We start from the raw sequence: 26,217 nt of genomic DNA, 5'->3' as shown, positions 1-26,217 counted from the left end.
GCCAGGTGGATGGTAGTAAACTCCTATCACTATCTTTTTCCCATTTACACATAAATTGTTCTAGGCTGCGTTTGGATGCCATTCACTAAACAACTTACGAATTTTATAAAATATTACAGAAAAAAGTTGTACAGGAATCAGAGAGAGAAGTCTTTTAATTACTCACCCACCAGCACAACATCAGACAACAGTTTCAAGTTATAACAAACTTACAAAATCTAACATCAGTACCTCTGGTAATTATAAGTAATTAGACTAATTATATAAAGAAGAGAAAAAGAAGGAAGAAGAGTTTGTTCCTCAGACAAAGGTCAAAGAACAGAGAGAAAGCAGATAAAGAATGAAAGAATCTTAGATATAGAGAATTAGTTTCTACGAAGGGGGTGGGGGGGGGGGAGGGAAGCAAACCCCTTCAGGAAAAACCATAGGCCATTGGACAGAGTTGCTTTGTCTGCAGCATGGTTTTATACCTGGTCCAATCATAGGTGCTGCATATGGGCTGGAGACTTGTAATTGGGACTTTCATATGTGCTGGAAGCTTGCAATTGATGTCCTTGCCATACCTTTTTTCAGTAAATTACAGTTGTAACTAATTGTACCAGGTAACTGAGTTGCCTTAGCAAGGGAGGACCCATCAGAGCATGACCAGACAGAAATTCCTTCATGTGGCTGATAGGAAAAGAGAGATGGGGGATGGGAAATAATGCAGCATACCTTCAGTAAAACTTTATAGCTTATAGCTAAAAATGATAGACAATGTGGAATTTCAATCCAAAGAGATTCCAAAATGTGTTTTGTTTCCTGTAGAATTTTCAATCTATTTGATTCAAGGCCTTCCTTAACATACAATGCTACCCCCTCCACCAATTCGATCCACCCTATCACTACGATATAATTTGTACCCCGGTATGACAGTGTCCCACTGATTATCCTCCTTCCACCAGGTCTCAGAGATTCCTATTAGATCTAATTTTTCATTTAGTGCAATATATTCTAACTCTCCCATCTTATTTCTTAGGCTTCTCGCATTTGCATATAGACATTTCAAACTATGTTTGCTGTTCCTATTTACATCATGTTCAGTACTTGACTGTATTAAATTGCTATCTTTTGTCTGATTTTTATTTAAGGACACCTGATCTACTACGGTCCCTTTTGCAACCTCACTATCGGGATACCCTATCTTCCCTGTTTTGTGATATCTCTAATTTAAAAGCTGCTCTAGCTCCTTTTTAAACGCTGATGCCAGCAGCCTGGTCCCACCCTGGTTAAGGTGAGCCCATCCTTTCGGAATAGGTTCCCCATTCCCCAGAATGTTGCCCAGTTCCTAACAAATCTAAAACCCTCCTCCCTGTACCATCGTCTCATCCATGCATTGAGACTCCGGAGCTCTGCTTGTCTCTTGGGCTCTGCACGTGGAATGGGTAGCACTTCAGAAAATGCTACCCTAGAGGTTCTGGATTTGAGCTTTCTATCTAAGAGCTTAATTTTGGCTTTCAGAACCCCTCGCCCACATTTTCCTATGTCATTGGTACCACATGTACCAAGACAGCCGGATCCTCCCCAGCACTATCTAAAATCCTATCTAGGTGACGCGTGAGGTCCGCCACCTTCGCACCAGGCGATCCTCACTTCCACCAGCCACCCAGCTATCTACATGCCTAATAATTGAATCACCCAATACAACAGCTGTCCAAACCCTTCCCATCTGGGCAGTAGCTCCTGGAGACACATCCTCGGTGCGAGAGGATATTGCATTCCCTGGTGTGCTGGTCCTGTCTACAGGATTACTTCCAGCCTCACCAGGGTGATGCTGTTCATTTAGGAGGCCTCCCTCCTCCAAGGCAGCACAGGGGCTGTCAGATTGGAGGTGGGGCGTCTCTACAATTTCTCTCTAGGCTTCCTCTACGTAAATCTCTGTCTCCCTCAGCTCTTCCAAGTGTGCTACTCTAGCCTCAAGAGAACGGATTCGTTCTCTGAGAGCTAGGAGCTCCTTGCATCGAGCACACACATATGACATCTCACCAAATGGGAGATAATCATACAACTAGCCAAGTAACCTCTTTTCCAAACAGTGACCAAGACAGGTCAGAAATACCTAGCAGAAACCCAAATCATAGCAACACTCCATACTACAAATCCCAGGACAAGCAGTTGCTTCCCATGTTTGCCTCAATAGCAGACTGTGGACTTTTTCTCCAGGAATTTGTCCAACCTTTTTTAAACCCAGGTATGCTAACTGCTGTTACCACATCCTCCGGCAAAGAGTTCCAGAGCTTAACTATTTGTTGAGTGAAAAAATATTTCCTCCTATTTATTTTAAAAGTATTTCCATGTAACTTCTCTGAGTGTCCCCTAGTCTCTGTACTTTTGGAACGAGTAAAAAAAAAAAAAAAAAAAATCAGTTTAGTGTTTGCCAGGGTTTACTACTTGCTCGTTAAGTTTAGTGCATCTGGCCCTGAATACCTTCACCACGCTACCACTTGGATCAGTGTTCAGTCACACGCAGTGCATTTGATCAAGCAGTACTAACATGTCTTTGCAATCTATGCCATTCTCACATCATTATCATCATCTGACTAGGCTGCTCCTCACCACTGAAGAAGTTATCTAAAAACTGAAACAGCCTTGAGCTTGGGAATCACCCACTTGTGTGACTCATTACATCCTGATTGTCAACAAAGAAAGCAAAGTTGCTTACCTGTAACAGATGTTCTTAGCAGACAGCAGGCTTAATCAGAAACACAGTTCTTCCCGCTTCTTTAAGAGCTGTGGTATACTCCTTGAGTTATGGAACTAACCAAAGGGATTAAGGAGACCACTGTGAATGAGAAAGGTCATGCATGCTCTGTATTTTACACTAGTTATGAGCTCTGGTAAGGTTGTTTTGTCCCAGTCCTGTGTGGTGATATCACCCACTTGTGGATCTGATTAATCCTGCTGCCTACAGAGAACATCTGTTACAGGTAAGCAATTTTGCTTTCTGTGACTCATGCTTAAGGAACTCACCTATCTGTGCACAAATATTATTGTACGATTTTGGCAGAGGTGCTCCAAACACCATCCCTCTGAGTTTGTCCAATGGCGGCGCTTTGTTCTGGTGGCCTCCAAATTTTCCATTGTTTCGAATCCTGTCTCCTTCCCTCGTCAGCAGGGTGGGACAATAAGTGACCTTTACAACCTGGACAGATAAACATTACATACTTGAACATTAGATGACTAATATGAACAGAAGACAGTAAATTATAGCTCACAATCCTAACCTTAATTCAATGTCATCAAAGATAATAAAAAAAGAAATGACCTTCAGAAACAAATTAAAGCATATATGGCTAAATATTCAAATCTTTTTTATTCATGAACTTGCACTGATATGTCAACCATAATAAAACATATTACATAACAATTATGGCTGGAAACGTTTGTATCTACAACTGTAATTTTACTTTCTCAAAAATCCCCTCTTCTAACCTTAATTCAAAGTCATCAAAAATAGTAAAAAAAGAAATGACCTTCTTAAACAAATTAAATCAATATAGCGGCTGCCACTATACAGGTAGAGGGGTGATTCTCAAAAAGTCACTTAAAGTTGTGCTCCAGGATGTGCACGTTAAGCACTGATTCTACATCATCAATTATGTAAGTCCCCGCATTTAACTTAATTTACATTTAATTTGGCCATTTATAGTCCACTTAACCGTTAAGTTCTAGGCAGAGTACAGTTAACTTATACAGCATTAAAATGGTTTGCTTATTTAGAACAGATATACACAATAACTAATTACATAATTGGATCAAATACAAATTGGGGAACAAGTACATGAAAGGGATCATTTGGCATGATGCAGTAATATTCATATGTTTTAAGCTTTAAAAGAATACTGCTAAAATGGTATGACCCATTTTTAATATTTTTGAAGATACGTTTTCACACATGTAGAATAAGTTAGTGGCTCTTTCATGGAATGTCTGGTGTTTTAAGCGTTTTCAAATATATAGCTTGTATTTCTAACCATGCAGTGCTTTATATGTGTACTAATTTTATGAATTTGATTATATAAGGACTGATAGCGAGATGACAGCAGTACAACATTCTCTGACAACTACTATTAAAAGACATTTTTCCCCTAATTTGAAGTTATGTTTTTAGCTTCTTCAATTTTTGAGCATGTTGCTTTAACACAATATTTTATGGGATTCTAATATCATAAGCACCTTGTGGGAAACTCTAGGGGTGAAGACTGGGGCCATATCAGAGGATACTCACGATGGTATTACCGCTCTTTGCTTTGTTTTATAGGGTATCTCCGGTTCTGTTTCACACTTTTGTTTTTCCCTAACAGAATGACTGACTAACTGTTGGGTCCTCAAGAGACATTTGGGAACATCTGCAATAAGGAGCTAAAGTTTCTGGATTCCATAAATGGACTGCTTCATGAAACAGCTGGTCATAAACCAGTGGGGTGTGATGACTACTTTTGATCATGTCCTCACTGCAACGCAGAGCCTAGTGGCAAGAGCCGGTGAAACCACATGGTATTAATGATCATAATGGGATCAAACTGGATGTAATCTCTGAGAGGAGGCCATGAAGGATAATTACTGTAGTTTCATTTGACATGAAAAAAAAAAAGGACTATAATAAAATGAGGAAATCAATTGTAAGATTGCAAAAAGGAGGGATGGCAAAAGTTAAAAGTTAGCAATTAGTACGGACATGGTTTTAAAGGGTCCTTTTACTAAGGTGCGCTGAAAAATGTCCTGCACTAGTCTAGGCACGTGTTTTGGATGCGCACTGATTCATTTTTCAGCGCACCAGTAAAAAATGCCTTTTTAAAAAATTTTGGCTGAAAATGAACGCGCAGCAAAATGAAAATTGGTGCGTGTCCATTTTGGGTCTGAGACCTTACCGCCACCCATCGACTTAGCGGTAAGGTCTCATGCATACAATCGTTTTACTGCCTGGTTAGTGCCGCACACTGGGAAATTAAAATTATTTTACAGTGCGCATAGTGGATGCGTGTAAAAAATGAAGTTACCGTCAAGGCCACGCGGTAGCCAGGCGGTAATTAAAAATTGACGGGCTTTGGGTGTGTGTAGGTGCCTATGCGGTTTAGTAAAAGGGCCCCTAAAACACCATTTCAGAAGCTCCGACCAAATGTATTCTATAGATTAGTAAAAAAACCAAAACACTGCTAGAAAGGATTAAATACTGAGGTATGTACTAGACCTGTAATATGGTACTAGGTCTGTAACATGGCCCTGCTAGCCCTCAGCTTTCCTAGCCTTGCTGTCTTCAGCATATTTTTAGTTCATTCCTGCAGCTGCATGTAAGTTACAGTGCTTTCTCAGTAAATGGAAAGTACATGCTACATGTCAAGGCGACAGGAGGAACTGAGGCTATGCGGCCCATATATGGCAGATACACATGGATATAACCTTGATGGTGAAGAGAGACTTAGGACCCTCCAAAGAAGGAGTTGTTCCTGTCAGATAGAAGGACACCAGGTGTTTTATAATATCTACTTGCTTGCTACATGATTTTGGCACGCTGTGATTATGCTTTACAGATAAGAAATTTACAATTGCCACAAAGTGTGCATGTGCACACAAGAGGAGAGGATGATACAATGTAGGAAATTGCCATATATGTATACATATAAAAAATAACAGAATATTACAGGAAGATCCATACATGATCATAAGTTAGTTTAGGAGAAATCACATGATTTCGGAGAAAGGAAACTTACAACAGTATATGTGTGATGGCTAAGAAAGTTTTTGCTCAGCAGTTTTGTTATTCAGTCTGTGCGTCTGGCTACTGGGTGACAACCTGCTCCAGAGAGAACAATTATTTTGTATTGGCTTAGTGAGATATACAATAAAGATTTTTACTGGTTGCGCCTATACCTAAGTCTGATTGTGTCTCTTATTCCAGCCCCTAGGGCTGAAGTGTTTTCCCCTCCCCAGGGGAAAGGGACAGGATTACACAGGTAAAAAAACAAAAAAGGCTAGTAAAAATGAAATGATACCTTTCAAAAAGTGAAAAGTGGATCCAAATGAAGACAACAGAAAATGAGTGGCAATTAGAAGCAAAGTTTAATGAGGCAGACCAAAATAGACTTTGAAAAGAAGCTTGCCATAGAGGTTAAGCCTAATAGTAAAAACATTTTCAAACAGATTTGAATCAAAAGGCTAAGGCTGGACCATTTAGATGAATCATCTGTAAATCAAGATGATGTAATGGAGCAGAAACTAAAGAGCAACAAATTGCCAGGGTTGAATGGCATGCATCCAAGCGTTCTGAAAGAGCTCAAAAATGAAATTGCTGACCTATTATAGGTAATCTATAACCTATCACTGAACTCAGCAATGGTACCTAAGGATTGGAAAGTGGCTAATATAATGCCATTGTTTTAAAAAGGCTACAGTGATGATCCAGGAAAACAGAACAGGAAACTGGATGTTGGTGCTAGACAAAATGGCAGAAGCTAGACTGAAAAGCAAAATTACTGGTCATATGAAAAGGCATGGCTTTCTGGGTCATAGCCAACATGGATTTTATAAAGGAAAATTGTCCTTTACCAGTGTATTAGATTTTTTGAACGTATTAAAAGTGTGACTAAGGGTGAGCTAATTGATAAATGGTATCTGAATTTTCAGAAGACATTTGACAAAGCCCTTCATAGGAGACACTGGAAGAAATTAAAAAGTTATGGTATAGGAAACAATGTACTACTGTGGACTGGGAAAATGAGTAAGACTAAATGGTATGAGTAGAGAAATACAGACTGTGAAGTGCCACATGGATCTGTACTTGGACTGGAGCTTTTAAATATATTTATAAATGTTCAGAAAAAGGAACAAGTGACAATTAAATTTGCACAAACCAAAAAGTTTTGAAATTTGACATATCATGAGCCAACTGTAAGGAGTTGCAGGAGGGTCTAGTGAGACTGGGGGGGATTGGGCATCTAAATGTAGATGAAATTTAAGATGGACAAGTGCAAAATAATCCCAACTACATGATGCTGGATTCTGTACCAGGAGTCACCCAGCCAGGAGAAGAATCCTAGAGTGAATGAAAACATCCTCAGTTCAGTGTGCACTGGCAGGCAAAAAAGCAAACAGAATATTAAGAATTATTTGGGGATGGAGAACAAAATGGAGATCATTATATTGCTTCTGTATCAATCCATGGTGTGACCATATCTTTAGTTTTGTGTGCAGTTATGGTCAATCGATTTCAATAAAATAATATGAGAACTAAACAAGCTATAGGGGTCGGTAACAAAAATAGTAAAGGGAACAGAAAAGCTTTCCTTTAAAGAAAGGCTAAATAACTTAGAAAATAGATGGCTCAGAAGATGCATGATAGAAGTCTGTAAATGCAATGGGTAAACAAAGAATGGACAATTACCCCTTTTAAATGAGGGAACTCTCCATGAAACTAACAGGCATGCAAAATATCAAAATTGATGCTGGCCTCGGGTCAGCTGGAACTATTATAAAACAGGCCCCAGGAGGCAGAAACAGCTGTGGATTGCTCCAATCCTATTTTCATACCACCAATGGAGTAAGTAGGGGTCTGAAAATAGGGCAGTAATGGGGGTAAGACTAAGGCTTTTTTTCCCCCTTCTTCTAGCTGCAGGAGAGGGGGCAGAGCGAGAACTAATTTTAAAATTTTTTTAACATTCTTTTAATTTTTTTTGTTGAATTTTAAACAAGATAAAACAAAACAAAACATAAAAGGCAAGAAAAACAAAGCAAATATACTTGTATGCACATTTCTACCACACATGTAATATTTTTTAACTTCCTCTAGATTAACATGTTGGTATATGAGATAAAGTTTTGCATTTTTGCTTTTAAAAACTACGTAATGATGTTACAGAAACAAAGCAAAACCAGATGGGACTACTTGCCCATTGTGAACACAGGCCCACTTTACCTAAAAATAACTTACCTCTTTTCTGTAGTGGTTAGCAGTATCCAAATCATCTAAAATGATCGTGTCTCCTAAGAGCATTGCAAACACTAAAACATAAATTTCAGCAGTGATAAATGTTATTTTCTAACAAAAGAAATCAAAAGACAAATATAAATGTATATATGCTTTTAAAAGTTATAAATCAGTGTCTATATTTTTGTAAAAGTTAAATTTAATCACCTTCAATTACAAACTGATATGTATGATCAATAAATCTTTATGAAATATCATTTTTTCAAAATTCTCTCTCATCACTATTCAGCCAGCACCAGTAAGCATTTTCTAAAATGATCACTGCCTGCAAATAATTTAGACTCTGATATTCAATGCCAGGCCATGTGTGGGCACTTGTATTGATTATCAAGGTCAGAAGTTTTACCTGGAAATTTATGAAAAACACAGCAAGGCAGTTTACAAATAAAAACACCAATTTAATATAATAGGAAAGAGAAATGGAAGATGGGTATAACAGCAAGAAGCATATAAATAATGCAGGCAGATTGTTTGCTCCCATATCTGTCCACAACCAAGAATAATCAACTGTCATAAGCTTGATGAAGTTATGTGGATACGGCTGATATTCAGTTCCATACCTGCATTGCTAAAATGCTGAAAGTTATGACTGCTATTCAAGCAGTTCTATTTACCTGGTTAGATATAAGGCTATTGACACTGAATATTTCCAGTGCTTGCATAACTTCCAGGATTGCCCCTGTACTGTCTGGACAGTGCCACAATGGTCAGAGGAGATATTCAGTGGCACTACTCGATTAAGTGCCATTGAATATCCCTGAGCTTTAAAGAGGCAGGAGCCTCTTCTGCCTGGTTACATCAACTTGTATCAGGCCCTACATTTTTAATCCATCTGATGACCAATATTGAAACTTTGAGACCAAATGTCTCAATAAGGTTATAGCCTTACTAGCCACTGCAACATATACTCTATTGACATGCAAATATTTCACTGAGTCAGGAGACATGTGACATACAATAGGTTAGGAAAACTTAAAGTAGAATCAGTGATATCTGAAAAATATTGTAAACAAAATAAAATTAATCAATCTGGGAAAGTTATCAGTAAGACACAAATTTTCCTTCCTTAATAGAGGAGTAGCCTAACGGTTAGAGCAGCGGCCTGAGAACCAAGGAAACTGGGTTTGATTCCCACTGTAGCTCCTTGTGACCCTGGGCAAGTCATTTAACCCTCCATTGCCCTAGGTACAAAATAAGTACCTACATATAATATGTAAACCACTTTGACTGTAACCACAGAAAGGCGGTAAATCAAACCTATCCTCTCTCCCATGGCATTCTATTAGACCAGTTGAGATGAATGGGATGTAGCAAAATACTGTCTCCAACATAGGGTGAAACTCAAAGACTAAAGCACTACCTTAGAGATCCTTTCCAGCGGAATCCAGCAGAAAGAACCAAGACCAATCAGAAGAACTCTGGAAAGATGTAAGATATGGAAGAGGAGAAGGAAGCAAGTCTGATGATAAGTAGGAATAGTAGAAATAGCATTGATAGACCATAGAAGAGATGCATAAAGCAAGAAACAAACTCTACTGGTGATTTTTTTGAATGGGTCTTTGAAAGCAAAAGCTTAAGACCAAAGTAATCTATGAAGGGAATAGTTTAACTACAATAGAAGTCCTGGAGGAGTTGAATATCCAAACCAGTAAGACTGACTTCAGGGCTGGGCAAAAGAGTGAAAACAATTATAAAGAATAAAATTACGAAACACAAACAAAAATGGTTTACTGGGACAGAGTCAGCGTGGGTTCAGCCAAGGGAAGTCTTCTCACTAATTTGCTTCATTTCTTTGAAGGTGTGAATAAACATGCTGATAAAGGTGAGCTGGTTGATATAGAGGGGCATAATTGAACGGGGGCGCCCATCTATAAGGGCGGCCATCTTTAAGGCCGGCCCCGCAAAGCAGCGTCCCGACCGCATTATCGAAACAAGATAGCCGGCCATCTTTCGTTTTGATAATACGGTCGGAGCCGGCCAAATCTCAACATTTGGGCCGGCCTTAGAGATGGCCAACATTGGTTTTCAGCGATAATGGAAACTAATGGCGGCAATCTCAAACCCAGCCAAATCCAAGCCATTTGGTAATGGGAGGAGCCAGCATTTGTAGTGCACTGGTCCCCCTCACATGCCAGGACACCAACCGGGCACCCTAGGGGGCACTGCAGTGGACTTCACAAATTGCTCCCAGGTGAATAGCTCCCTTACCTTGTGTGCTGAGCCCCCCAAATCCCCCCCCCCCAAAACCCACTCCCCACAACTGTACACCACTACCATAGCCCTTAGGGATGAAGGGGGGCACCTACATGTGGGTACAGTGGGTTTTGGGGGGGTGGTTGGAGGGCTCCCATTTACCACCACAAGTGTAACAGGGTAGGGGGGGGGATGGGCCTGGGGCCGCCTGCCTGAAGTGCACTGCACCCACTAAAAACTGCTCCAGGGACCTGCATATTGCTATCATGGAGCTGGGTATGACATTTGAGGCTGGCATAGAGGCTGGCAAAAAAATGTTTTAATTTTTTGGGGGTGGGGGGGGGGGTGGGAGGGGGTTGGTGACCACTGGGGGAATAAGGGAAGGTGATCCCCGATTCACTCTGGTGGTCATCTGGTCAGTTCAGGCAACTTTTCAAGGCTTGGTCGTGAAGAAAAAGGGACCAAGTAAAGCCGGCCAAATGCTTGTCAGGGCCGGCTTTCTTTTTCCTTTATCGGCCGAAGCCAGCCATCTCTTAACCACGCCCCCATCCCGCCTTCAGTACACTGCCAACATGCCCCCTTGAACTTTGGCCGACAATATCAGAGACTTCCTGAAGTTGTGTAACAGTGGTGGCTAATGCCAGTGCTATCAAGTTAGTTGCTTAAGACAGCTAGACTGTAACATCGCACAAAGTAGGTGATTTATATAGCCTAAGCCATATGGGCGATCGGCAAAACTGTACTAAATAGTTCTTCAGAGTAGATGAGGCACATAGCTCCAAAACCAGAGAAGACAGTCTGATGTAGCCAAGCACCATAAGCAAATGCGTCAAGAGATGTTATACATATAGCTGTGGTAGCTGGAGCTATAGAAATAGCTGCCAAAACTGGAGGCATCCAGGCCATCGTTGTTGCAGGAGTTACAGAAGCGAGTGCATACCTGAATCTATACAGGCATCCGCAGTAGCTGATGCCATATTGTCTGCCATGGCAGGTAGTGCCATAAAGGCAGCCATGGTATCTGGTGACTTCCTGGCGGCTGTTGTGGCTGGTGACTTCCTGGCGGCTGCAGTAACTGGAATCATATATGCGGTTGCAGTAGATGGAATCATTCTAGTGGCAGAGTTAGCTGTGATAACTGGCATCATACAGGTGGCCACTGCATCTGAAGCCACACACTTGCAAGCTGCAGCTGAAGCCATATCTACAGATGCTGCATATAATATGACAGCAAGTGCATGGATGCTGCATCTGATACCATACTTATGGGTACCGCAGCTGAGGTCATGCAGTCAGCTGCTGCCTGGGAAGCCACACAAATGTGCATCTCATGTCCCACAAACAGCTGGTATATCTGATGCTACATAGGCAGCTTAGCAACTATTTTCAAAGCACTTAGCCTTCCAAAGTTCCATAGGTTTCTATGGAACTTTGGAAGGCTAAGTGCTTTGAAAATATGCCTCTACAGTGGAACACCAATTATCCTGATGTCCAATTATCTGGAATGGTGCTTCAGTTTATTGTGTTCAATTTGAAACAAAAAAATGTACACTATACTGTATTCTGGAAACGAGAAGTTTTTAACAACGTTATGAAGAAGATTAGATGAAAATTGTGTGTTATTACAATACAGTACCTGTACTGCAGTGGCGTAGCTATGGGTGGGTTAGGGTCGTCAGAGGCCCACCCAGCAGCAGCACCTCACTTGTGTCCCCCTCTCCTCTGCTGATGGCCCAACATCTGCCCCCTCTCTGAAACCTCCCCGGTGTACCTCAGAGGCTCCTAGCAATTCATCCTCGCAGCCTGCGCTGGCACTCAGGAAATGATGTCAACGACAGCGGGGATGCAGCAAAGGAAAGCCCTGCCCTTTCCTCCCAATTCCCACATGGAAAGGTTTCTACAGTACAGTGCTGTGTTTCATTCTAACAACAAGAAAATTAAAATGCTGTCAAAGCGTAAAAGGGCTGTTTTTTCATGAAAAGACAAAATGGACATTGTGGAGAAGTTAAGAAGGGAATGTCAGGAAACATTTGGCAGAAGAATATGGAATGGGAACATCAACAATATCTGGCATAAAAAGACAAAGTGATGCTAAAATCAACTAATTATGTTGAAGTTCCTGAAAAAGAGGAAGGGAGTTGACAAGGTCAACTAATGAACAGGCAGAAAAAGCTCTATACCTATGGTTTTTGGAAAAAAAGATCATTGGACTGTCCGATTTCTGGGCTCAGAATTGTAGATGAAGTGGTTTAGAAATTTTGTAAATAAATAAATAAATAAATCCACAACTTCATGGGGATTACAAATTCAAAGCCAGCATTGTACGGCTTCAAAATTTTAAACACTGTCACAGAATTAGGCAGATTGAAATCCATGGTGAAAAACTTTCCGTGAATTTATTTATTTATTAGTTACATTTGTACCCCACATTTTCCCACCTATTTGCAGGCTCAATGTGGCTTACATAATACCGGAGAGGCTTTGAAGTCTCCGGTGAACAAATACAAGGTAATGTTGTGATAGGATAGAGTTCATGTAGCACTGTCACATTAGGGAGTCATTTATCAGCAGCTAATGGATTTCTTATATAATTTAATGACCTTATCAAAAACTATGATCCTGATTGTGTTTGTAATGCAGATGAAATGTGTTTGAATTGGAAATCACTTCCAAATAAATCTCTGGTTAGTGGTAAGGAGAAATCAGCTCCTGGGTTAAACTAATCTGAAGAACGTATCACACTGTTGGTGGCGGGAAATGCAACCGTACGTTATAAGTTGGAGTTATTGCTAATTGGAAAATATAAAAATCAAAAAATCATCATGCTTTCAAAAACATACATAAGCTACTGTTGTTATATAGAAGCAAAATTTTCCTCGACCGGTAAAACAATTGCATCATACCAGAAGTGAACAGTTTTCAGCTTCATACAGAAAAAGATAGAAATGTCATTTTATTGTTGGACAATGCGTTGTCACATCCAACGGCTGAAAGCTTACAGCGAGAGAAAGGTAGATTCAAAGTGCTTTTTCTGTCTCCAAATGTGACATCTGTAATGTAGCCAATGTATCAAGAAGTTATCGTTTCCTTGAAGCAACTTTACAGGAAATAATTGTTACAAAAACTGGTTAAAATTCTCAATCACCTCTAGTGTCATGTGTATACAGATATTATCTTTTACTACTATTCCTTGACACGTCTGGGTTTCTTCCAGTTTTACTTCCAGGGCTTCCATTTTTCCTGTTCTGAGATGCTAACAAGTTTCCATGCTTCTGAACTTGGGCCTGGAAAGTATCTGAACCTTCCACAATCTTGTCCAAATGAACCACAATTGACTGCTCCAGATCTCCCAGTTTCAGCCAATGTCATCTCAACACTGCTATTGTGCAATGTCAGCAGAAACGTTGTTGAGGAAGATTGATCACTTAAAGCAAAGCTTCCACTTAATCATCAAAAAAGTGATCTAGTTAAACATCGTTTAGGGAATTAGTATTTACAGAGGAAAAAGCTTCCAACACTGCCGGATATATGTATCTTTGTAGGAGCTGTCAAACATCTAGCTCCATCCAGCTGAACTCTTTATCATTGGCTTAAAAAAAACCTCTGTTTTTATACTATTCCTTTTATTTATCCCACTTATTTTTTCTATTTTACTTTTTCTTTTCCTCTTTTTTCATTTCGTTATTCAAACATTATAAGATTCCCCAAATTAATGATTTGTCAGACTGTGGGAAGAGGAGCACTTATCTTTCATATGGACTGTCCCGTTTCACCCACTTCTTCTTCAGGGGAAATCCAATAATCGCTCACTCTAGGTCATGATGACTGTTTGCTTGTTCTAACCCCACTGCAATATCAGCAGACCAATACCAGACACACTTACCCTTTCCTGCTTGCAGAAGCTTTCACAGGCTCTGCTGCCACTGGGCTGTTGCCCAAAGAGGTAGCTGAAACAACTCCAGTTACCGTGGAAGCATTTCTGGCATCCACTGCTCTTGGCCACATTTTACAGGTTCTGATGCTACTAGGTCTATGGGGATTCTCATGTTGTTCAGGGCTGAGCATGACATCAAGCACTGTCATCTGAACCTCAAACTACTGCTTTGCTGGCAGGAACCACAAATTTTACAAACATTGGCTGTTTCAATGCTTTGCACTGAGCTAAGCATTTGAGTTTCACCTAAGGATTTCTGGAGATGTATGTTCAACTCTGAGACAGGAACCCACCAAGATGCAGCAGTGTCAGGCACCTAGTCAGTAAAACTGTTTTTGTACCATACTTCCTGCGCCTTATTGTCCAACTTTCTTTGTTTACTGCTTAATGGTGTAGGACTGGGTCAAGATGCCCCATGACCTGTTAAGAAGCCTGAATGGATGAACAGAGGAAAAAAGTAATAAAACTTACGAACAGCTGAAAAACCTGCCTGGAGTAACTAACAACGATACCCGAAGGCCTGGCATGACAGCAACAGAAACTTGACCAAAACTGTAAAGTGCAATCTTCTTTGAGAGCACAGTGAGTACATGCTTTCATGGCTCCATGGACAAAAGAAGACTGAGAGAGGTCATAAGTGGCAGTGATGATCAGTAATTCACATGTATGTGCAATAGAGCTTCTCAAAAGCTTCCAAAAACTGGAGCTGGGGATGCTTCTTTGCATGGGCTCCATTAGATGACATCACTCATCTGTGAGAGCCTGCTATCCTGCTTGTCCTTAGAGAAACAATGAAACTGTCAGGAACTAGAAAACAGGCATTCTCAAGTGTGGCCCTTCATATGGTTATTTCTCTTATCTTGTCTTCAACTCTATAGCCTGCAGAAGTTTTATAAAGTTCTGCCCTACGTCTTACTTATTTATTGGCAGTACAATGTTTCTATTATCTTTTTATTCTAATAGAAATGGTTTGGGGCTTGAATGTTTGTAAACAAATGTTTTATTGTGCTCTATGTTTGGCATCCATGTTTTACTTAGCACATTAGGAGGGGCATAATCGAAAGGGGCGCCCAAGTTTTCCTGAGGACGTCCTCGTAGGATGTCCCGGCAAAGGGGCGGTGAAACCCGTATTATCGAAACAAGATGGGCGTTCATCTTTCGTTTCGATAATATGGTCGGGGACGCCCAAATCTTGACATTTAGGTCATCCCTAGAGATGGTCGTCCTTAGACTTGGTCGTTTCTGATTTTCAGCGATAATGGAAACTAAGGACGCCAATCTCTGAAATGACCAAATGCAAGCCCTTTGGTCGTGGGAGAAGCCAGCATTCTTAGTGCACTGGTCCCTGACATGCCAGGACACCAACTGGGCATCCTAGGGGGCACTGCAATGGACTTCAGAAAAAGCTCCCAGGTACATAGCTCCCTTACCTTGTGTGCTGAGCCCCCCCAAAACCCACTACCCACAACTGTACACCACTACCATAGCCCTTACAGGTGAAGGGGGGCACTTACATGTGGGTACGGTGGGTTTTGGAGGGCTCATATTTACCACCACAAGTGTAACAGGTGGGGGGGGGGGGGGGGGGGGGGATGGGCCTGGGTCTGCCTGCCTGAAGTGCACTGCACCCACTAAAACTGCTCCAGGGACCTGCATACTGCTGCGATGGACCTGAGTATGACATTTGAGGCTGGCATAGAGGCTGGCACAAAAGATTTTTAAACTATTTTTTGAGGGTGGGGTTCTCAAGAAAGTCCATGTGTTAGGCACGCCCAAGTCCCGCCTTCGTTACACCTCTGACACGCCCCCGGGAACTGTGGTCATCCCCACGATGGAAAGCAGTTGGGGACGCCCACAATTGGCTTTCGATTATGCCGATTTGGGCGACCCTGGGAGAAGGACACCCATCTTCCGATTTGTGTCGAAAGATGGGTGTCCTTCTCTTTCGAAAATAAGCCTGTAGGTATTTTATCTTGTTGATATACTATTGATTTATAAAAGTAGAAGATGTAGAAACTATTTACACAGAATTTGAGACTTGCTCAATGTGGATAATAGTGAAAACATAGTAACATAGTAGACGACGGCAGAAAAAGACCTGCACGGTCCATCCAGTCTGCCCAACAAGATAAACTCATATGTACTACTTTTTGTATATACCCTACCTTGATTTGTACCTGTCCTCTTCAGGGCACAGACTGTATAAGTCTGCCCAGCACTACCCCGCCTCTCAACCACCAGCCCCGCCTCCCACCACCAACTCTGGTACAGACCGTATAAGTCTGCCCAACATTATCCCCGCCTCCCAACCACCAGCCATGGCACAGACCGTATAAGTCTGCCCAGCACTATCCCTGCCTCCCAACCACCAGCCCCGCCTCCCACCACCGGCTCTGCCACCCAATCTCGGCTAAGCTCCTGAGGATCGATGTATGTAGTAAAAATAAAACATTAGATTACAAGTCAGCAGGTAAGAACCACTTGGTCCACTCTGTATGACCAACTGTGCTGCTAGAAATATACATATTGTTTTCTCCTTCCTTTTTTCTTCTGCCCAATCCAAAGGAATGTTGGAAAGACATTACATATAAAGGGTCGAAAACTGCATTCGGTTTCATACAATGGCCTCTTATCTTCCAGCCCTTCTTTGTTTATTAATTTTCTAATTGGCTCCTTTAGCCTTTCAGCTCAATTTGAACCAGAGCTTGGATCTAGCACCACAAGTCATTTGCAACTATATGGGAATTTTCCCCTTATTTTATATCCACTTCCAATATACTTTACCAGTCACCACAGCAACAGGTCAGCATCAGCACTAGGAACCATGGTCTAAGAATTCCACTGAGAGCTCTACAAATATGGGCTTTAAATTCAGTCACTGGATATCATTACTGCAAGAAGATCAGCTTTCTCACTCACCAGGGGCTCTGAACGTTGCTGCAACCATATCCCCCACATGACCCAGGGAATGAAGACCCTGTAACGTCAGGCCAGTCCTTGGCTTTTAATCTGTATAAAAGCTACCTTATGATACATTCACATATGAAGAAGGCTTCAAAGCTTTCCCTCTCTCTTAAAATAGTGGTCCACAATCTGTCTTAGGGTGATCCTCAACAAACTGGGTTATTGTAATAACGGCAATATGTTATTCATAAGAGAAAATTTATAAGAAAATTTTCCATATACAAATGTACTGTGAAAATGATGAAAACTGACTGGGGTGGGGGAGGGGGGCCCATAATATGTTTGCAAACTGTTATACAATATATGCCAATACTTCCTAACTTTTCCTAACCACTACTCCATTTTAACAATTCAAAAAAAAAAAAAATTCCCTCATAACCCCAGTCCTGCCTTTCCTCCAGGCACATTTGCAGCATCAGCCAATGCTATTGCATGGTCCACCTCCCACTAAGCCCATGTAAGCCAGACACTTTAGGTTGAAGGTGGGCAGAGAAGCTTGTAGCCGTGGTCACATCCCCAAATAAGCATTTCTGGCCCAACATGTGGTTGCAATCTACTGTTTGACAACTACCAGTATGCACAGTTAGCTCCAGACGTTTCATAGTAATACAGTAAATGATGGCAGGTATAGATCTATGGTCTATCCAGTCTGCCCAACAGACACACTCATTATCAATTCATGATTAAACCAACAATGAATATTTGATCATAGTCTCTTTGGCATTTCTGGGACATAGACCGCAGAAGTCCACCCATCACTGTCCTTCTATTCCAAGTACTGGAGTTGCTGTTTAAGTCCAATCCAGCCTATCTAAATCTACGTTGTCATTTGCAGGACCCAAACTCTAAAGTCTGCCCGGTACTGTCCTCATGCTCCAGCTACTGAAGTTGCTGTCAAAGCCCTTTCCAGTCCATCCAAAACCAGAATGCCATATATGGGACACAGGCCTTAGTTTTTTCACAGCCGGAATCGCCATCTAAGCACTCACTTGACACATCCACACACTGGCAGCCATTTAAGTTTTTTTTTTCAATACCATTCATTTTCTAATTAGAGATCCTCTGTATTCATCCCACGCTTCTCTGAATTATGTCACCATTTTTGTCTCTACCACCTCCCTCGGGAGGGCATTCCAGACAGACCACCCTCTTCATGAAAAAAAAATTTCTTTGACATTACTCCTAAATCTACCACCCCGCAACCTCACTTCATGTCCTCTAGTTTTACCTTTACCCCTTCTATAGAAAAGGTTTCTATATTAATACCTTTCAAGTATTTAAACATCTATATCGTATCTTCCCTGTCCCTTCTTTCCTCTAGGGTATATATATTCAGGTCTTCCAGCCTCTTATATGCATTTTGGTGCAAGCCCCATACCATATTTGTCACCTACCTTTGAACTGCTTCTAGTCTTTTTACATGATACGGCCTCCAAAACTGAACACAATACTCCAGGTAGGGCCTTACCAATGACTTGTACAGGGGCATCAATATCTCCTTTTTTTTCTTTTGTTTTAAAAATCAGTAGCTCAACATGCTTATTCAAACTGTTCCATATTTGAGCAATGTTTACTCCCTTTGATTGACTAGTACTAGGCTCTTTCATTCTTAATATCTCTTGAATTTAACTGAGGCATGCAAGGATAGCAAGTTATACCTAGGAGGTAATTCAGAACTACTCTTCCATTTTAGGTCTACAATGGTGCACTTTCAGAAAGAAAGTTAAGTTGCTTACCTGTAGCAGGTGTTCTCCGAGGACAGTAGGCCAATCATGCTCAACTGGGTAACGCCATTCTGAAGGAGACTTATGTGAATGTTGCCCAGCGCACTGTCTCTAAGAGACCTGTGGCAGCATCCCACCATGCCAAGCGTGGGATCCTTTCTGTCGGATGTGTGAGACAAGATCAGCAGCCTAATGACACAGCTGGAAAAGACAACTCCAAGGAGGGAGGGTTTGTGGGAATGATTGGCCTGCTGTCCTCAGAGAACACCTACTACAGTTAAGTAACTTTGCTTTCTCCAAGGACATGCAGGTCATAGCATCTCACAACTGGGAATTCCTACCTACTAGGCTGGAACAGAAAAAAAAAATGGGCCTAAGAGGGTGAAGTTGGATTCTAGACACCAAACAGATTCTGAAGCACTGTCTGACCAAACCAACTGTATTTTATTTGAGGCAGTGATATGTAAATATGTGGACTGAAGACCACATTGCAGCCTTGCAGATCTCTTCGACAGAGGTGACCTCAGGTGGGCTACCAAGGAAGCCATAGATCTGACATTGTGAGCTGTGATATGACCCTCCAGAGTCAGCCCAGCTTGGGCATAAGCGAAAGAGATGCAAGTCTGCCAGCCAAATGAACAAAGTGCATTTGCTGATGGCTACCCCAGTCCTGTTTGGATCAAAAGAAACAAAAAAGCTTACCTCCCACATGATGATGGAAAGCACCGATTGCATTAAGGTGAACCCTACAGAGTTGGTTGTCAAACCAGATTCAGACAGGTGCAGGAGATACTCAAGCAGTTTTTGTGTAGGGTATGTGAGAGAATACAGAGCCTTGCTCTCACGTGAGATGGCAAACCTCTTTTTAAAGGATTAACTGCAGAATCTTTCCTGAAAGCCAGAAATACTCTGTAGACAACCTCTTGCAGGTTCAAGGAGGCAAACTCTAGGCTCTCAACATCCAGGCCGTGAGAGCCAGGGACTGGAGGATGGCCCTCATTCTGAGTGATGAGGGCCAGAAACACTCCAATTTCCACGTTCTTTGGAGGATAACTCCAGAAGAGGAGAAAACCACACCTACCTCAGACAGAATGGGGTGATAAGGATCATGGTCCCCTTGTCTTGCCCTGAGTTTCAGGAAAGTCTTCCCTACCAGAGGAATGGGAGGATACTTAAACTGAAGACCTGTTCCCCAACGCAGGAGAAAGGCATTTGCAGCAAGCCTACTGTGTGATCTGAGTCTGGAGCAACACTGAGGGACTGTGTTGTTGAGATGAGTGGCAAAAGAATCCACTGAGGGGGTGCGCCACTCTTGAAGGCAACGCCCATGTTGAGAGACTAGTTGTGCGGTTCAATGACTCTGCTCAGGCTATCTGCCAGAGTGTTCTGTTTTCCTGCCAGATATGTGGCCTGGAGTACCATGCCGTATCTGGTGACCCAAGTCCACATTCTGAAAGCTTCCTGACACAAGGGTAGGATTCTGTACTCCCCTGCTTGTTCACATAATAAATGGCAACCTGTTGTCTGTTTGAATTAGGATAATTTAGTTCATGAGTCGATCTCTCAAAAGCTACAGAGAGTTTCAAATCACCCAGAGCTACTGGATGTTGATGTGCAGCGAAGCTTTCTAGGCAGATTAAATCCCTGGTTGTGAAGCCCATCTACATGGGGCCCCCCATCCCAGGTTGGATGCATCCATGGTTACAATCTTCTGAGGTGGAAGAATTTGGAATGGTAGTCCCACAGTCAAATTGGAGCGAATGGTCCACCAGAGAAGCAATCAAATGAATTCAGGAGTGATGTGGATGACTTCCACCAGGTTTCCACTAGTCTAAGACCACTGTGAAATTAGGGTCCACTGGACTTCCCTTAAATGGAGGTGTGCCATGGGTGTCACGTGAACTGTCGAGGCCTTATGGCCTAACAGCAACATCTGCAGAATGTGGTAATGGAAGTGGAGTTTCCCATGAAATCTGAGATGCTACCTGTGACTGGGAAGAATCTGAATGTGGGTACAGGCATCCTTTAAATCCCGAGAGCACAGCCAATAGTTTGCCTGAATCTTGGGGAGAAGGGTGCCTAGGAAAAGAATCCTGAACTTTTCTTTGACCAGATACTTGTCTAGGCCCCTGAGGTCTACAATGGAACGAGATCCCCCAATTTTCTTGGGCACAAGGAAATACCTGGAATAGAATCCCTTCCCTTCTTGTCCTGGTGGAATGGACTCAACCGCACTGGCCATTAGAAGGGCAGAGTGTTCCTCTGCAAGTATTTCTGTTTGCAGAGAGCTGAGGTAAGATGCTCTCGGTGGGCAATTTGGAGACCATTTTCGCCACTGAAATGTGTAACTGTGGTGGACAATTCAGAGAATCCACAGGTCTGAGGTTACAAGGGGTCACTTTTTTTTGTAAAAAAAAAATTGCCTCCCCCTACCAGCAGGTCATCTGGAGTGGCTACTTGAATGGTGGCTATGCTCTCCTGGAACCAGTCAAAAGCTCGTCCTCTGCTTTGACTAGGGAGCCAGTTGGGTCTTCTGGGTGCACAGTTGGCAAGGGCGAGAGTGCTGGGGCTGGGACTGTTGGGCTAGAAGGGAAGAAGGAATGAACCCATGCCTTTGAGATTACTATGTGCTCTTTCTTGACCGAAAACCTCCAGGAGGAGGTAGACACAGAAGGAGACTGCTGAGATAAAAACTTAATGGTGTCAGAATGTTTCTTAATGAAGTCTATGACCTCTTCCACCCTGTACCCAAAAAGGTTATCCTCTCAGCCTGAAACATTCGCCAATCTCTCCTGAACCACTGGTTCGAATCAGAGATGTACACCCATGAAAGTCTATGCATCCCCACACTCAAAGCAGAGAGCCTATCTGCAGTATCAAAAGTGCCCCTGGATTGGTAGGTCCTACAGTCCTTCTGCTTCGTAGCCAGCTAATGAAGCTCTGTGGCCTTCTCCAGTGGGAGAGTGTCCACCAGTCAGTACACTCCTCACCATGGACTTCAAGCACTGGCTCATGTAGTGCTGGTAGGCTGGAAATGAGAATCGAGGCCTGAAACACTTTATTTCCAAAGGAATCCAGAGTCCTAGCATCCCTGCCTGGGGGAGCCAAGACATGAGTCCTGGAGCTCTTGGCCCTCTTGAGAGTGAATTCAACCTCCATGGAATGCTGGGGCAACTGTGCCATCTCAAATTCAGGAGCCTTTTGGATTCAATACATGGAATGCACCTTCTTAAGAATAACCTGCAGAGAGAGAGAGAGAGAGAGGTCTCCAAAGTCTACATCTGTGCATCCCAGAGAATGGCATGAAAAATTACTGTGACTGCCTCCTTAAGGGAAGAGTCAACAACTCTGCCCTAGGCTCGTCCTCAGTCTGCAGCTTAAAGAAAATAGAAGCCATCATCTCTCTGACAAATCCAGTGGAGAGCGCCTCAGGTGGAGACTGCCTCTTCTCCTGTAGAGGGGAGGGGTCTGAAGATATGCCATAAGACCTCTCCTTTGAGAAGTAGTCTGGCTCCTCTTCTGACTCCCACAACCAGCCAAAATCAGATTCAAGAGATACTTCCTGAGAGAAACGAGTCCTTAACTTGCCTCAGTCTACTGGCTGAGCACCCAGAACTCTCATGGCACCGAGGTACAGAGCCACCGACCAACCGTGGGAAGTATCCTCCTCAGATATCGAGCTGGTCACTGTATGGGACAGCCTGTACTCCAATGCCCGTCGAGGCAAAGGTGTTGGTGGCTGCTCAGCAGGCAAAACCTGGGCCTCCAAGGAAGGCTGGAGTTATGCTGTGACTGACGCAAGTGCCCTTAATGTCAAAGCACTTTGCTGCAGCAGCAAGCCTGCCAGTTCTTTCTGGAGTTGGTTATCAAAGGCAGCAATAGGATTAAGTGTGGCCCTAGCTGGTGTTGAAATCTGTCGGTGCCGAATTGGAAGTCTGAGGCTGGCTGCAAGGCAGCTGTAATGTTGGAAACTCTTCAAGAGAGGGGGAGTGCTCCTCTCAATGCTGACGCTTCTCAGGTATTGAGGGGACTGATGCTTATTCTTCTTAGACTTGCCTCAGTGTTGGACATCGGAGTCCCATTGAACCGACGAGGACAATGTTGAATTCTCACAGCACACAGTGCTGGGTCTGATGCAGATCAGACTTGGGGCCCTAACAAAATGCCTGATGTTGAAGCACAGGGAGACCTCCTTGATCCTGATGCACTCCTAGTGTCGGAATGAGCTGCTGTAGCCATTAGGGCCGACACTTCTGATACCAATGTTGATGGACTGGACTTGGCACAAAACATACGCTTGCGCTGGATCTCACTGGCTCTCTGGGTCCTCTTTTGCATGCACAGGTTGAGGACACAGGAATGAGCATTGTGGTCTGGTCCTAAGCACCAGTTACAGGGATCAGTTCCAGAGATGACACAATTACAATGGGAACAGCATTTGAAGAAACTGGGAACCTGCAGGACGTGAAAGGGAAAACAATTGACACAAAACTAAATGACTCAATGGTGAGGGAGAAAAAAGGCAACTCGCCCCTGAAAAAGTTAGATGCAACCCGGCCAGAGCTCAGGCCTAAGGGGGGCTCTATTGCTGGAAAATAAAGAAAACTTAAACCCGAGCAAAAAAAGCCCTAGGAACACTAAAGGGACTTTAAAAACAAAAATAATGAAGGAAACAGAGAAAAAAAACAGCAGGGAAAGCACCAGAAAAAAGTCAAGTTACCTGTGCTAAGGAGAAACCACAAATGCGACCTCTGCTCTGTGTAAAAATGATGACTGTTGGTCCCATACTTAACATGTCAGGTGGGAAGGCACTCAAGCATGCACTGTGGGATGCTGCCAAAGGCCTCTTAAAAAGACAGTACACTGGGCAGTGTCCGTATTGGGCTCTGTCGGACGTCGTCACCCGGTTATGAGATGATATGACCTGCTTGTCCTTGGAGAAAAATAAAATCATATATTCTTTTTAAAATGGGCTAGAATAAAAAGAAATAAAATGAGGCAAGAATAATTCCTTGCTTGTGCAAAGCACTTCAGCATAGTTAATTGTTGGATAAGCTAAACTGAAAAGAAGTTTTAAAATAAGATTAAAATTAAAATGCTGATAAAGCTGGGAGAAGGGGGGACAGGGAAGATATATATATGACTGCAAAGTTCACACAAAACTGGCAATATGTTGGTATGTTTTATGGGTTTATTTCAATAAAATTGTTTAAACACACAAAATGCTGATAAATTGTTTTTACCTAGTTGGCATTGCTCTGCATTCTCTGGAAAGTGCAGTAGATCCCTAGCAAAAACAGGATTTCCCAAAGGTTTAAAGTAACTTCTCCCATTACGAATATGGGGTAAAGGCCTAAATGAAAGAAATAATAATTTTGTTAAAAAGTTCTACTATGGTTTCACCACTATCACACAAACAAGAATCAAGGAATATATATGGATGAATACTCAAAAGGTTTTATGAGTTTACCAGCAGCTGGCGAATACATAATACTTTTAGCCATCAAATATTCAGTGCACTCTATGGATACTATTGACCAAAAATTGATCTAATCATTCTGACACTATCTGCATAAGTGTCTGGATAGAGAGAGGGCACTATCCTTTAACGCTAATATTTAGCAGCTATATAGGTAACCTAGGCATTTACTTTAGAACTGATGAATAGAAGTCCTAAAATAAACACATGAAAGGCAATTTTATAAACTAGATGCTAAGATTTATATGCCCATTGCAGGAGTAAACATTTAGAATACCAGCATATAGACATGTGGGTGTGCACTTATACACATATATATGCTAGTATGCTAACTAAGCACTATTCTGTAAATACATGAATATGTTGCATAGTGTGTATATACAAGGAGGGGGGCATACACAAGGGCAGGACGTAGGTGTGGCTGCCAATTATATAAGTAACTTACAGAATACTTCATGCTAAGTGACCCTGACATATTTAGGCACTTACACTTAAGCCAGCTCCATGGTTGGTGTTAAATGCAGGTGATACCACTCCAAAAGAGATCAAAGTAGATCAAAAAAGAAGCAACTTGAACCTGAAACACGATCTGTCCCACTAAAAAGGTGATTTTTCAAATATTTATACAATATTTTAAAGTATTTTTTTTGGTGGAAAAGACCTCAAAAAACAGAATGGAAGGTTTAGTATATCACACTGCTCTTGTCAATGGTTCCTTTTATTAATATTGGTCTTAAAAACCTCCATTTTTATGCATCATCATATTTTCCAACTTATGCTTCCAATTTTATGACTTCAAAAAATATATCTTTATAACAGTAATGTACTCACAGGCTGCAATCCAGTCAGGTTTTCAGGATTTCCCCAACGAATAGGCATGAGATCCATTTGCATGCATTGTCTCCAATGTATGCAAATAGATCTCATGTCTTTTCATTGAGAAAATACTGAAGACCTGGAAAAGGCCGAGGATGGACACCTCTGTACTAGTATATAACTTTTGCACTTATCTCTTGGATGACCATCCCAACGAGGCCCATTTCAACCGTTGCTGGGGCTTCCTCAGGGGTGCTGTGTCAGAAATAGCTACTTCAAATATCTCAGCAATAACTCTGATCAATCGCATATGGCATGAAATTGGTGCAGTCTGCAGTACCATCTCATAACTGTGCCAGAATCCACAGAAAACTGGGACAACAAATATCAATGAGCATATTGTCTTCATTTAATCTGAAAATATTTAACAAACTTATACTCACTTACTTTCAAATGGAGCTGCAGTTCACGGCAGGCATGAAAATGACCAAAATGGCGCCGGTTTTTAAATAAATGCCAGTGCATTATATTGTGATATTTTACTACCACTTATTAGCAAAATTCAATATTGTTTGAAATAAAAATATTGTTCAAAAAACATTCCACTCAATTGAACTACAGCACAGTCTTAATTATCCGACCTTCGCTAATCTGACCATTCGGCATTTCCCGACAGATCCCCCTGGTGATTTTATTACGTTGCCGTTAAGAAGTGTGCGGCTTCTCTTCCTGTTTTCCTGCTTCACACGCAGCAAGGAATCCATTTTTGAGCCACATTTGAGCTGAGACTGTGCTTCTCTGCAAGGGAAACATGCTTTGCAGCCAATACTTATTCATGCGCCCCTCATCCGAGATAAGCGCGTGGCTTCGTTTTTGCAGCAAGGGAACTGTTTTGATTTGAGACCATGCTTTCATGTAGCCATTTTTGAGCCACGTTTGAGCTGAGACTGTGCTTCTCTGCAAGAGAACCATGCTTTGCAGCCAATACGCATTCATGCACCCCTCATCAGAGATAAGACGCGCATGGCTTCATTTTTGCAGCGAGGGAACTGTTTTGATTTGAGACCATGCTTTTATGTATTAA

At 42.1% G+C, this 26,217-nt stretch overlaps 1 protein-coding gene across 2 annotated transcripts in view; it reads right to left on the bottom strand.

The window, feature by feature from the left end:
* Nucleotides 1-26,217, bottom strand: part of SMCHD1 (structural maintenance of chromosomes flexible hinge domain containing 1) — a 735,404-nt gene that overhangs the window by 51,055 nt on the left and 658,132 nt on the right. The window contains exons 43-45 of one of the 2 annotated variants that reach the window (XM_030213010.1): nucleotides 24,082-24,191; nucleotides 7,967-8,037; nucleotides 3,010-3,181 (exon numbers count right to left, since the gene is read on the bottom strand). In XM_030213010.1, coding sequence (XP_030068870.1) covers nucleotides 3,010-3,181; nucleotides 7,967-8,037; nucleotides 24,082-24,191 — 353 coding nt within the window. The remainder of the gene's footprint in view (nucleotides 1-3,009; nucleotides 3,182-7,966; nucleotides 8,038-24,081; nucleotides 24,192-26,217) is intronic. The other variant, XM_030213015.1, reaches the window with a different exon arrangement.

The sequence above is a fragment of the Microcaecilia unicolor genome, chromosome 1, assembly GCF_901765095.1.
Source record: "Microcaecilia unicolor chromosome 1, aMicUni1.1, whole genome shotgun sequence".
NCBI lineage: Eukaryota > Metazoa > Chordata > Amphibia > Gymnophiona > Siphonopidae > Microcaecilia > Microcaecilia unicolor.
The sequence above is the reverse complement of the archived record's forward strand: the minus strand, read 5'-3'. Positions and strand labels throughout refer to the sequence as shown.